General features: G+C 36.5%; 1 protein-coding gene across 1 annotated transcript in view; it reads left to right on the forward strand.

Annotated features, from left to right (window-relative positions):
- Nucleotides 1–7116, forward strand: part of ddc (dopa decarboxylase) — a 26388-nt gene extending 19272 nt beyond the window's left edge. The window contains exons 10-14 of the mRNA XM_015035870.1: nucleotides 1820–1896; nucleotides 2633–2652; nucleotides 2742–2840; nucleotides 5225–5326; nucleotides 5625–7116. Coding sequence (XP_014891356.1) covers nucleotides 1820–1896; nucleotides 2633–2652; nucleotides 2742–2840; nucleotides 5225–5326; nucleotides 5625–5825 — 499 coding nt within the window. The 3' untranslated portion in view covers nucleotides 5826–7116. The remainder of the gene's footprint in view (nucleotides 1–1819; nucleotides 1897–2632; nucleotides 2653–2741; nucleotides 2841–5224; nucleotides 5327–5624) is intronic.
- The last annotated feature ends 7003 nt before the right edge of the window (nucleotides 7117–14119 follow it).

The following is a 14119-nucleotide window of genomic DNA, read 5'->3' on the forward strand; positions in this document are numbered from 1 at the left end:
TTGGTTAAATCATAAGTTATCATTATTAATTTAAGTATTTTACTCTAGGTTTTATTCAATTTCTCAAAATGTCTAGTTTTTATTCCTTAAACCTTTAGTGCTCAAAATGAGCAGTCTGAACTATTTTTATTCACTGCAGGCTGGAAACTTCCTCTTTCTCCAGGAAACCTGCTCTTCCTGTTTCATAACTCTCTTTCTGCCTGACTATGATTTTTTATGATTAAATAGAAAAAAGTAGAATTAAAGCAGGACACAATAACAACACACACAACCAGATTAATTTTATTACCGTCTGACTCTACTGTTGGGTCTTGATGTCACCTGTCTAATCAGTTTTAAAGATAACTTTATTTATTGTTATTATTAAACTAAAATCTCCAGCATGGGGAAGTGGGATGAGCTCGACTTTTCTCGACAACAGGTTTTATCCCAATATGTATTGTAAAAACACTCAAAACTGAACTGAAAAAAGACCATAAATAGAAAGTGAAACTGTAAAAATTTTGTCTGATGAGTAGTTTCTGAAAAATATAATAGATCCTGAGACAGTAGTTTTTTGTTTTTTTTTTGACATTTCTGAATTTATATAAATACATATAAATTCAGAAATGTATTAATCTCTAAGCGAGGAAGGAATGCTATCTAATGCACTCTTCACTGATTATTATGCCTTAGTAATGTTTGATGATCCGAAACAGGAACATTTTAGGATGATTTATATAAGGAAAAAAACTTCTGTATCAATTAGTGCTACAGAACTTAAATTGTTGCTCCAAAAGCACTTGTATTGCTGGGTTTCAGTCACGTGACCCGGATGACGCACAACATTCAGATGGAGGGCCAGAAGGGGATTTCTATGGTTCAAAACAAAGCAAAGTTGATCACAACGAGTAGCTAATGCCCTAAATAGGCTGGAACAGCCGAGGTATCTCAAAAAATATGCGTATATTTAGGAAATGATCCGTATTATCTCGGTATAAAAAAGACTTCTCTTAAAATCTTGAGGATTTACCCGCATTGAGGCGATCCACATATCTAACTACCTGGAGCTGCAGACCTCATATTATACGATGAGCCAGAAGTTGGGTCAAACATATAGGATGAAAAGCAGCATTAGATGGCTGTTGACTTGTATCTGCCGAGTGAGTAGTGAATTGTGCTATTTTAAGTAATTTTAGTCTGATAAGGATGCTATCGCTAACAATGAACTAACTCGTGTTATTTTATGAGCTTAAATCTCCTGGTAAATAATTTATTTAGCTTCTGTAAACCCAAATTCATGCTAGAGTTAATGTTGAGTCACTGAAGGACTCTGTATTCAGGTCCAATCTAGGTCAACGATTCGCACCGATCTACAGAAACCCCGTGTTCATGTCTGTTCGTGACCAGACACGAAGCATGTGGGGGAATAGGTTCTATTTAATTTATTTAGCTTTTTTGTTTTTATTTTTTTTAGCATGAAAGTCCCACTGAATAAACATTATGTTTTCTGTTTGTGACTTGGCACTGAGCTAGCTGCGAACAATATTAGCACTAGAGGACAACCAAGCTAGGGCATATGAATGCTTGGCTTTCCAAGTAACTGTACAATAAAATATCTGAAAATACAAGTTAAACGATGGGATTGTTTCTTGTTAGAAAATGCTGGTGCAAACTCTGGCATTGTTAGTTTCCACGCCCCTGCGCTGAACCCAAGCCATGTAGTACTTATAGTAACCAATCATAAAAACAGTCCATAATTTATGAATTTCAGAATACAATGGTCAAAAATATATTGGGTGAATTTACTGAAGTACAAATGTTACCTGATTATCAACAGGGTGAAGAAGAGGGCAGACATCATTGGAGCTTTTAAAATGGAACCTCTCTACCTGAAACATGAAAACCAAGAATCAGGTAGAGTCTGAATCATTTTTCAGTCACCTTCAGCTATAATATGCAGAGCAGTTGGACCCCATAAAAGTACTTTGACTTTTAATCTACTTACAACCTCAAACAGCAATTTAGTGCTCGAAAAACACCTTTACAAGATTTTATTTTCACGTCAGTTCAATTAACATGCTTAGCTGGACTACTTTTAAAAGCATTTAAACTCTACCCACCTTTGATGATATAACCCATGTCTCTGTGAACATGTCTGTTATACGTGCTTTGTGTGGGGGGTGAGCATTGTCTCAGTCTGCAGATGGGCTCAGATTTGCACTATAATTTGTTTGAAAGGCAGAGGCAGCTGCCACCCTCCACATCGAGGCACCTTACAAAAGCCGGACTCTTCAATCTAATTAGTGGTTATTAGCACAAGCTAGCCCCATTCTGCAGAGATCAGCTACCTGAAGGCGATGTGGAGTGACAAGGCTGTGATCAGTAGGATAGAGAAGGTGGGCACATTGGAGAGGAACAACACCTGGCCAGTGAGAAAAATAAGCCTAAAACTTTATCAGCGAAATGATTCCGAAGCTAAAATGTGTTGGCGTTTCACTGAATTGATTCATGTCTATGAAAAAAAAAAAAAAAGACTGTCTGGTGAACTAAGAACATCTCCTCAAAGAGTTTAGTATGTTATTTTGACCACCTCATGTGTGAATACAAAATTATCGTCTCACCAACATTTGATTGTCTTTTCTTTTAACAGGGCTGGTCACAGATTACAGAGTAAGAGAAATCATCATTGTAAAAGACCAGAATATCTGCAGTAACACAAATGTCGTAGTATTGACCACTTTTCTGTCTCCAAACTCCAGCACTGGCAGATTCCCTTGGGAAGAAGGTTTCGCTCTCTGAAGTTGTGGTTTGTGTTTCGAATGTACGGGCTGAAGGGCCTGCAGGCTCACATACGAAAGGTAGGCAACCAGCTGAGTGGCTGAGTATGATGCTTCCAAATGTATCTTTGCCTTTGTATGAGTTGATTGATCTGAAATATTGCCCCCCCCTGCTGTGTCTTGGTGACACTGGGATATGTGACAGATCAACCCAAAGTGGATCACAGTTGTGAATTGGAAGGAAAAGGATACATGGCTTCCAATTTTTTTTTTTTTTGACTAATAGAAATAAATCCTGACCAGTTTCCCTGAAAAATATCAACCCCACACTTTTCACAGTATTATGTGTAATGTTCTTTGAAATTCATTTTTTTTCATTCTCTTCTAAATTAAGGTCTTCTTTGTTGCTATGAATGTTTTTGCAATTCTGATTAAATTCCATTTTTGCAGGCGTAGACTTTTATAGTGGTATTTGTTAATAATTTGTTAATAATCTATAATTTTTCATCATGACAGTGCAAATAAAGTCCATCTGTTTTCCAGACTGCCTTAATAATTATTATGGTGTAGGATTAGTTGGGGTTGGAATCTGTCCCAGCAATGACCGGGTGTCAGATAAAGTATTTTATTTTTGTTTTTTTAACAATCCATCACTGAGCCAACACAGAGAAATACAAGACAGGCCAATCATGAACACACTGGAAATATTATTTCCGTTCATGCAAAAAGTCCAGTTCTTGAGCTGACTGACTTTGCCTTCTTCCTCTATTTATTTGACATTCTTCTCTTTTACCCATCCCTAAAATTGAGCTTTATGATAAATGCCATCTCCATCTTCGCTTTGCACATCCAACCCCTCGAAATCCTCTTTGCCAATAACGTCCCTCTTCTGTGCCCCTGCCTGACTCATCTTCATCAGCGTAACCGTAATCCATCTTGCCAGACATAGAACACATGTGACTGATATCTCCTTTTCGGTAGCAACATTTCCTCCCATCTCTGACCGCATTGCTGCTCGTTTTTTTTCCCTTTAAATCCTTCATGGCTGAATGCCTGGCTCTCTGCGTTCCCCTTCCTCCTCCTTCTCCTCCTCCCTCTGGTCTGCTCCGTCAATCAAATGAGCCTATTTCAAGTTTATTCTCCATTTTAGATAAAGTGGCAGCTTCTGAGAAGAATTACTGCAGCTACATACGTAAATAAGGCACAATATTGTGGCCACTTTATTTTAAGTAGCTTCTCTTTTTGTCCACAAAATAGCCTTGATGAGCAATGATGACATAAGCTCCGAACCACTGGAGGTAACCTGAGCAGCCGGTTACCAGGATGTAAGCAATAGATCTCTGTTTACTGATGGATGATGGGTTGAGGGAGTGTTATAAGGTTCAAAAACTACATGTGCAGCATGCACTAACAAGTTACCCTCATGTTTTGAAATAAATATTTAATGAACATACAATAAGTACAAGACAGGAAATAAGGTTACTACAGTTAATTATCTACTAAACCTTTTGGAAACAAATAAATAAAATGATGAATTGCCGTTGCTTGTGTTCAGCATGTCGTTTCACACAACAGGAAATGGCAGGAAAAGTGAAGGAGTGTCCTTTCTTTATTATCATGGCTAGACTGATGCTCACTTTCATCCAGCATCTCAAGGGCCTATCTGATCTTAAGTGGATAAATTATGCAGCAGCATGGCTGATCACTCGCAGCCCGTCTGAAAATCATATTTGTTGAAAGCAGAATCTATTAATATGGCTGATGTTGTGCCTCCCGGGACTCGCCTCTTTGTAGATGTAAACCATTACACGACTAGCTTGTTTCATCAGATGTCAAACTACTGACGATTACATGCAGTTCTTGAATACTCCCAGATGGGTTGTTTTAAAGATCGCTTTTCGTTACGCAACACAACACTGCCACCTAGTGAGGAAAATGACGCCGCAACTTGCACCTTTTAGTTCAGTTTTCTTGTGTTTTTTGAGACACAATAATATATTAACTTAATTAAAGGGACATAATATCCAAACAATGCATCAGAATGTGGAATAATATGACCTTATTTTTTTTTTTCAAATGTTTAGTCTCTTATGCTGCTTCCCCACAGTAATAAACAGAACAACACCAACAAAACAGCAAGTTCATCGAAAAGTTTACGTTTTATTTCAGAAATGTTACTTCTTCAGTTTCATGAGTTGGTTTTCTTACTGAATCTCATGTTCGATTAGAAAACAATTGTTAGAGAAGATTGCCTTCTCTGACAAATGTCTTTCTTGACCCAGTAATATTTTTGCATAGTTATAAGTTAGACCCTTTAATTATTAAAACCTCCATCTTGACATTTTGAGAAAAAGAAAAGAAAAAAAAATCATCAAATGAAGTTTCATATTTGTTTACTTGCACTGTGCATTCCTGAGTACACTTTATGTTGAACTTTAGGGCATTTTGGTGTCTTCTGTTTACAGCAAGTGGCGCTGGCCAAAGAGTTTGAGAGCCTGGTAAGAGCAGACAAGAGGTTTGAGATCTGTGCTGAAGTTGTTCTCGGACTGGTCTGCTTCAGGCTTAAGGTAATAACATACAACACCAGCCCCATAGATTTTCATGATTCTGACCTCAAAGCTATTAAAATGTTTGAACTATGCTTAAAACCTTTTTTTTTTTTTGCCAATGAACCAATCACTAAAAATAATACTGTAACATTTCTGATAAGAAGAGGGAATGTGTATATCCCGCTTCTAGACTAGAGTCTGCAAAATGTTTAAAAGTGTGAACCTGATTCTTGTTCTTTAAGACCTATTTTAGTCCATTTTTTTTAAGTAACTAACCTCTTCTCTCTCTAAAAAGTTTGCCTGTCCCTTCTCTTAGGGCTCCAATGAGCTGAACCAGAACTTACTGAAAAAGATCACAAAGAGCAGAGAGCTGCACCTGGTGCCCTGCCAGCTCTCCGGGCGCTTCGTCCTGCGCTTCGCCATCTGTGCACGCAGTACTGAGTCGCGCCACATCCAGCAAGCATGGCGCCACATCACACAGCTAGCTTTTGAGCTTCTGCAGGAGCAGCCACATTGACCATGACTTTAGGAAGCGTCATTCCACTCTGATGCTGAAATGACAACCAAAGTTTAGGCAAAAGATTTGTGAAGTTTGCAGATATAAAATCCCCTTGTGCTTATTTTTGGGGGTTTTTTTTTTTTTTTTTGTAGCTGTCAGTAAAGTTTCTGTCTGCAGTCATGGTAACTCTGAGAAGTATTTGTCATTATTTTTGCATATGCTTGACAGTCTTAAAGATACATGTGTGACGTAAGCATGACTTAATCCATGCTGTGCAAAAAGTCCTAAACAAATAAAAAGGGAAAGGAGAAGATATTAACATTTTACATCTGCAGTTTCTTCATGCGTTGTCTAAGCTTGTGTTTGTGACTGTTTGGTGATTTTGTAACTGTTCTCAACTCGTGCATTTACCTCTCTGCTGGCTTTTCTGTGCCCATTCTGTGTTTTCTGGTTGTCAAAGATTTATGGCTGATTGAACTGCAGCTTAGCTTTATAGCAAATGCATCATTGGTGCAAAAAATAAATTGCTTGGACAGCATATGTATGCTGCTTAATCTAGAACCAGCTTCTCAATGTACTGTATCTGAATGTTAGTGAAAATTAAGAGATAAAATGTCAAGTTCAAAAACTCCAGTATTGCTAATTTGGATAAATCCACATTCAATATCTATTTTGTAAAGACACTGGTGTTTTAGTCATACTGGCACAGATGAGGTAATAATTGTTTTATTTTCTTTATTATTTGCCTTATGCACAGTGGGCGTTTGCAACCTGTAGTACAGGAGCACAGGATAGTCATATTCTTTTAAATAAGAAAAGGAAGAACGAATGTTTCCTAATTTACAAATGCAAAGCACTAATAATAATTTTCTTTCATTTTATTGGAAATTGTAATCGTAGGTTATTTTTGTACTCATTCAGAGATAATACCGTAAGTGTAGATAAAAGAAAAGAATTTTAAGCAAATGTGCTTACTGCGTACATATGATGTGAATTTGTGCTTACAGAAATAGGCCTACTTTGGGTTTTTGAAACCCACCATGATACATCTTTGACTACAGATAAATAAAATCCATGGTTTCCCTTTAATTAACCAGTCATATCTGTTGCTGTCTTCAATGGGACTCGCTCTTGGAAGCTTGTATATGTATTTTTTTTTTTTTAACAGTCTTTCATCCTAAAGCCTATGTTTAAATTTCAGGATCAAGAAGTATGAATATGAACTGTTGCAATGAACAAATGTGACTAAAGCATTGATGTCTTGCATCTGTCTGGGAAAAAAATAAATCTATGGCGTGTAATCAACACCTCTCTGTGAGCTGCCGTCTTTGATGCAGGAGTGTTTTCTTTGTGTGCTCCATGCATTGTTATACATTTTTTTAATGAAGTCTGCTGTAATCTGCCAGATATGATTTATGTTTTCTTGACTTGTTTCACTCCCACAGACAGAAATGTATTAGTGCCTCAAAGTGGAGCTACAATAGCTACTGAATTATGTCATAAATAAGTTGTTTATAGCTCAAACAGCCATGAAACTATTGCTTTAGGTATTATCAGTTATTCATTTTTCCCCCCATAATCATCTAGGGATTTAGTCAAATGTTTTCTAAAGTATTACTTTACAGATGTAACATTATGAAGTCCTTGCTTGATTAAAGATGGCAGGCGGAGTACACACTTTCTCTCCAACTAACATGATGCACCAATCAGCCTCCTCTGAAGATCCTAATCCCTGCAGACGAAGACCAGCCTTCTATAAATACAGATGGGGATTCACTGTTAGATGTTAATGCTTAGTCCCTGATTACTGCTCCACTGCCCTGTTAATTTATTTATCTCATAATGTAATGCATAGTAGCCAGACAGGATGGATGTGGATAACATCTCCTTTAGAGTTCATAAAGAGAGAAGGGCTCTTGGCAGGTTTAGTCTATGATAAGACATCATGGCAAGACTACAAGGACATAAAAGTACTATTACAGAGGTCAAGCACTTATAATTATGCACTTGACTCATGTAACCAGCATGAATAAAAGATGACTTTTACTCAATATTTTGATGAGCTGGACAAAACACACACAAAACAATGCACTGGAGGCACTACAATACACTCAATAGAGGAAAATGTAGGTTTGACATTCTACACCATATTTACTTTTTATGAATTTCATTGACCTGTTTTATTTTTCATATTGTTTTTCTATTGGGTTGCTTATTGTGCACAACGGCTTGGTTTTTAACTTTGGTAAGACTATATTTCCACAAGATTTTAAGTTGTGTATTATATACCAATGAGCATTAGATTAAACAAGAAGAAACAGGCTAAATAAAATAGCAAGTTTCTTCATTGTCTTCTAATAGAGGATAAGATATCTTAAGTGACTTATGAATTGACAAAAAGCCTGAGTAAAAGGTGGTGTAAGGTTGTTTTTTTTAAGTAGGCCTATTACTGTTCTTTGTGGAGTTATGAAAATAGGCAAAAAATTGTAAAGTTAGTCTTTAATCTGTATTAGAAATATTGTACAACATTTAAAAATCATTGAGCATCTTATATCTTTGGAGGTACGTGTGTCTGTGTGCATTACAAATAAACATTAAAGCTGCACTTTACAGCTTTGCCACAAGGGGGCGCCATAAATTACACAAAATTCACCATCCATGGATTTCATACAAATAAAATGCAAGCTTTGAAAACAGCCTAAAACTGAAACATGTAAACATTTATCTTTCTTTAAAATTTGTTTTTTAAATTACAATTATGAAGCCCAAACTGACCTGGACATTACGGGAGTTCAGTTTCATTAGCCACTCCCTGCCTTGACCTGTAGTATTAAAAACAATTAAATAGAACATGCCTGAGACACAAAAAGTAGCTACAAAGATCTGAAAAAGCAACAGACAAGAAACTGTATTTCACATCTATTAGTCTTAAAAAGGTTACAAAGTCATGTGTAAGGTAAACCGCAGTAAGAGCCATTATCTACAAATGGAAAAGAAAGCATGGAACAGTGGTCAACGTTTAGAAGAAAATCCAACCATAATTAGTCCACAAGCACATCATTGACCATACAGGGGATCCCAGAAGAAAGCAGAACAATATCTAATGCATCGCAGGCCTTACCCCCCAGAGTTTATGATTCAGCAATCAGAAAGCGACTTGGCAAAAGCGGTTTTCAAGAGTTCCAAAGCTTTCCTATAAAAAAGTTTAAAAAAAACAACAAAAAACTACCACCTCAAATAACATCTTGGCAATCTATGAGAATATTTTGTCTGAGGAAGAGACAAAAAGACAAAAGTGGAAAATGTTTTACTGGTTCTTCCCTTTACGTCTAGTGTAAAACACACTCTGTCATTTCAAAAACAGAACATCACAATGAAACAACGTTGTGGTGGTGTGATGGTCTTGCCCTGCTTTCTTCCTTCATTAATTCAAGTCCAATTAATTACTGGTGGTAGGAGAAAATTACTTTTTCACATACCGAAATAGTTCGGGAAGCTATTGTTACCTAATAAACATTATTTGAAGTTTATGTTTTGCAAAAAAATACGCTTTCACATCATTGTCTATTTATTATATTTAATATCTATTGAGTATTTTAAATGTAGGTCCCACAGAGTTTTATACACAGCATTGTCATTTTTAATTCTTAATGTTCCTAACTTTTTTTTTTTTTTTTTTTTTTCTACAAGAACAGTTTTGAGGTTAAAAACTTCAGGGGAAAAAAAAGAGATAACAATTCAGTCGAATCCTGTGAAAACCCAACAGCTCTAATGTTTTGGATTTTTGGAAATGTACCTCAGACGAGCTCGCATAGATATCTTGCATTCACTTCACAAACTGCAAAGTAGGACTTTGATGTCGAAAATGCATGACAGCCTTTCAGGGTGTAACTTAGGCGGCAAGTCTCAGAGCAGCAACAAAGAACAACCTCCCGGAGCGCTTCCTGTTCCCGAGGAACAAACTCGGCCTGAATTACCTCTCTCGGTCATTTGTTGTTTGAGCTTATTTGCTGAAAGCTCGTCCAGGACACACTTTTCACTTGGGAGGCATCAGATGGGAAAATATTGCAATCTGGTGGTCATCAGCACATAACTGAATCTTAAGTCACAACTTGAAACCTCAGAGATCACATTACACGGGCAGCATTTAATGGTTGGTGCTGAGCTGTACACTGGCTGCAGTTCACTCTAATACTTAATAGATAATTCTGTTACGATGAGAGTTTCCTGGTAAGTGTATGGCAGTTTTAGCATGCGAGATGAATAGGATTTTATTACATCTCGCTGGTGGAGATTCTTCTGTAATTTCACTTCTTGGGAGGAAGACGGTCTTCTGAAATGTACAAAAGAAAGAAGGCAGATTAAGATGGAGGGTGGAGGGGGAGGGATGGTAAAAAGATGGGTTGAAAGTGCACCAGCCCACACAATAAACAGCACATTAGACATGAGAGATCATTTTCTGCCAGTTTAACAACTGAAGGAGCCCATTATGACTCGTGCATGTGTGTGTCCAGTGTAGTTGTCTGAGCAGTATTGCGCCTGCCGAACTTTAAGTTACAAGCTGTGAACCCTGTGATGCAGATTTATAACGGAATATAACTCACTGTTTGCTGTTTGATCTGATACCAAAAAAATCAAGATACCCAGAATTCAACAGATTAAAAAAAACTAACAACAGCAGTACCCCTCATGAACTCCCCCCTTCTCCTTACAGATTTGCAAGATCCCAAACTTATATTGCACCTGTTCTGACATTTTAAAATGCAGTACTTACCAATCTTTTAGCTCCGGCTTCAAGTTGAATAATAACAGTTGTGATTCAGTCATTCTTTTTCATTTATTATTTATCAGGTTATCAGTCTGAAATTAATTTGTTGCTTTCCCGTTATCCATCTGAAACAAATAGGTTTCTTTCAATTGTATTTCTCACTAATGTAGTTTATGATCAATTAGAGGTAAGCACACTCCAACTAAGTTTATCAGAAATTAACTCGTAAATCTATTATCATTTAATGTAATATAAAGATATGTGTACTTAAGATTTTATAAATACAAACAAACTAACAAACAAACAAGCACAAATGTATATACTGAGCTATGATCAATTGCTTCAACTAATGCAAATTAAAGAGTAAATGTCTAAAATAATGAACTGGCACTGATTTTTAACGGGGCAGTATTATGTATTTTCTAAGCACATAGTGTCATTTAATAGCACATTCAAGTCTCAGTTGTTATAAAAATCCAGTATTTATCAAATGTGACTCAAAGGAAATTTGGCCTTGCATTTAACACCTTGAAATTGGGCCTCTGTCTCTTTAAGAAGCTCCTGTTCTTTCCAGCGCTCTGCCAACGTCAGAACAGCACCCCTCAATTAAGCCTTTAGCTTTGCTCTTGAGAAGTGGAATGGAACAGAAATCATTTGAAAATCAGGATTTAGTTAGTATTCTGAAAGGCTTTTCTTTTGCAATTTCACAGCAATAAAATGGGCTTCTCCCACCTGGCATCCGAGTGAAAATACCACATGTTGCTGGATGTGTGGTATTTGGAGCATCAAACAGAGATGCAGTGTTAAAAAATAAATGATTTTTACCTAAAACAGTCTCAAACAGTGACCAGTCTGGCTTGATGAAGGCTTTATGGTCAACTTACACAGGTGATAAAAAAAAAGGAAAAGCTGGCTTTCACAGGAAAAAAAAAAAAAGCACGATTATGATTTTTGCACAGTTATATATATATATATATATATATATATATATATATATATATATATATATATATATATATATATATATATATATATGACTTTATGACTGCTTGGTCAATGTTTTAGTGATTATTGCTCCTGCAAGCATCTTATAACCACAGACCAGGCCAGGATACAGCTGGAGAGGTTCCATCAGCGTAAGGCTGCAGGCCCCGATGGCCTGTCCCTCAGGACTCTAAAGACCTGTGCCAGCCAACATGCCCTCTGCTTAGATGCCTCTTCAACCTAAGCCTGAGTCAGGAGGAAGGGGAAAAAAAATGAAATCACAAACATTAAATTGAGGAACGAAAGAAACACCAACGCTTGTATCCTGAAGAGACATTGACGCTTGGACTTGCTCTATTATTGTCTAAAAGTATCTTCTAGAAATAGCAACAAATATGAGTCAAGAAAAGAAAAAATAAACAAATCCCAAAAATCAAGATGATAATTCAAGGTGATTTACACTTACTACTTCAGCATGAATTCACATGCATGAGCTCCAATAAGAAAGCAGCTATAGAATGAACACACATCAGCCTCACTTTGAAAGAAACAGCCCCGCAGCTTCAATAGATGTCTGTAATCTGCATCCACCATGCTTCTTCTATTTCTTCTCATTGTGGAAATTACATTTTAAAAGTGCTGCCTTTCCGGTTCACTTCAACCGGCAGGTTTCAGGTCTCACATTTGGCAGCTAAAAATATTTTACATGCACTGTCTGCTGAAGGAGAAATGCGATTCACATTGACTGAACCGATACTTGCCTCTTTTTGAAGACAGGATGAAGACAATGAGAAAACAGATTTGTTAAATATTACATAAAAAAAAAGTCAACATACATACAGGGGTGTTTTCCACTGTCAGCTCACTGTGCATCACTTTCTCCCTTCCTCTATCTCCTCATTATACACTCGCCAGCATTTCCAGGAAATCAAATAATGAAGTTTATAGATGACACCACAGCAGCGGGACTCATTTCATAAGAAGATGAGTGGCCTATCAAAACCACTCTGACTGGGTGGTGTTCACTGAGCAATCTCAGAAAACTAAATGACTTGGTTTTAACTTTTTCTTTTTTGATCACATTTTACATGGCTACTAATAAACTGTTCATGTTTTTTTGTACATAGTGGTGTTTTTGATGTATCTGTTACTTTTATTGATTGGACCTTGTAGGAAAGATGATCTTAACTTTATTGTACTGTTTTACAGTACAATAAAAAAAAAAGCAATAAAGTCATTCATTCGTTCTAATGTTTAATTGTTCAATGTAAATTCAGATACCCTATTCTTCAAATTGTAACAATTCAACTGTCTGGATTCCCCTGCTGGGCTTGCGACATGTTGTACATTACTTAATGTTTATTACAGCACGATAATTGTTTTCATTCATTTTGTAATCGAATCTGCTTTGCAAAGTTCTGAAAGCCTGTAAGCAGATCAGGATCCAAACACCAATTTGGAAAGAGTTTTTTTTTTTTTTTCTTCCCCTGGCCAGACAGGGAATCCAAGCTAAAAGGAGGAACACAAAACATGACTTGACAAGAACACTCACCAGACTGGATGTGGTTCTTTCACTGAATATCAGCATAGGTAAATAAATGACTCAGTTAAAACGAAATGACTTACAGAACTTGAACATAGTGTTCTGAGAAACAAAACACAAACACAAAAACTAGGCAACAAACTCAAGAACAAACACGGGAACCTGTAAGATCCCAGACAACTACCAAAACCAAACATTATGAATGAAAAGCACAAGACACTGGTCTGATTTTGCAAAAACTTGAGAAGGTGACATTTACTGTGCTTTGACTAGAAATGCTCAACTCACTGAAACACTGAAACAGAAAGTACCTCCATCTTGTCATTCCGGTACACAACACAACTACGCTTGGACTAGAAAATCATTTTATTTTTCACTTGAGATACATCTATAGTGGATTTACCTTAATTGATTTTATTTCTAAAAATAAAAAAAATAAATAACTCCAGAGTATTCAATCCACACTAGTGGTTGTAGACTTTTTTGAAAGATAAGGACCACCTCAGTAAATCCAAAACTTCCCGAGTATGGACAGATATTTTACAGGACTTTAACTTTTCTCACAAACCTTGATCTCAAATCCAATATGGCTCCAGAGTGTCTGTGATATTGTGATAGCTGTTTTAATAACATGGATCTTTTCTCTTCTGATGGTGTTCATGGCATTAAAACGTTCACAATTATACTGCACAACCACATTTGTCAAGAGGGGATTTTTATTGACTTAATTATCATGAGCACATATAAGTTTTAAAAATGTTCTTGTGTTGTGGAATCCATTTTCGGTTGTTTTGGAGGCTGTAATGCTTCTATTTGAATAGAAAAATAAAGAAAACTTTGCAACCAAAACTCCCTGATTCATTGGGGTCAGTCATCGTTGCTGTTTCGTTGATTGTCTCAAAGTGACATAGAGTGTCTGATGGGTAAATAATCTATGGTGCAATAAACAACAAAAAAAAGTATTCCAACTTTAAGCCAAAACCTTAATCTTTTGCTTTTATATATTTTTGGACATTT

This window comes from Poecilia latipinna, unplaced genomic scaffold, assembly GCF_001443285.1.
Source record: "Poecilia latipinna isolate Pla-1442-1.1 unplaced genomic scaffold, P_latipinna-1.0 Scaffold21, whole genome shotgun sequence".
Classification (NCBI taxonomy): Eukaryota; Metazoa; Chordata; class Actinopteri; order Cyprinodontiformes; family Poeciliidae; genus Poecilia; species Poecilia latipinna.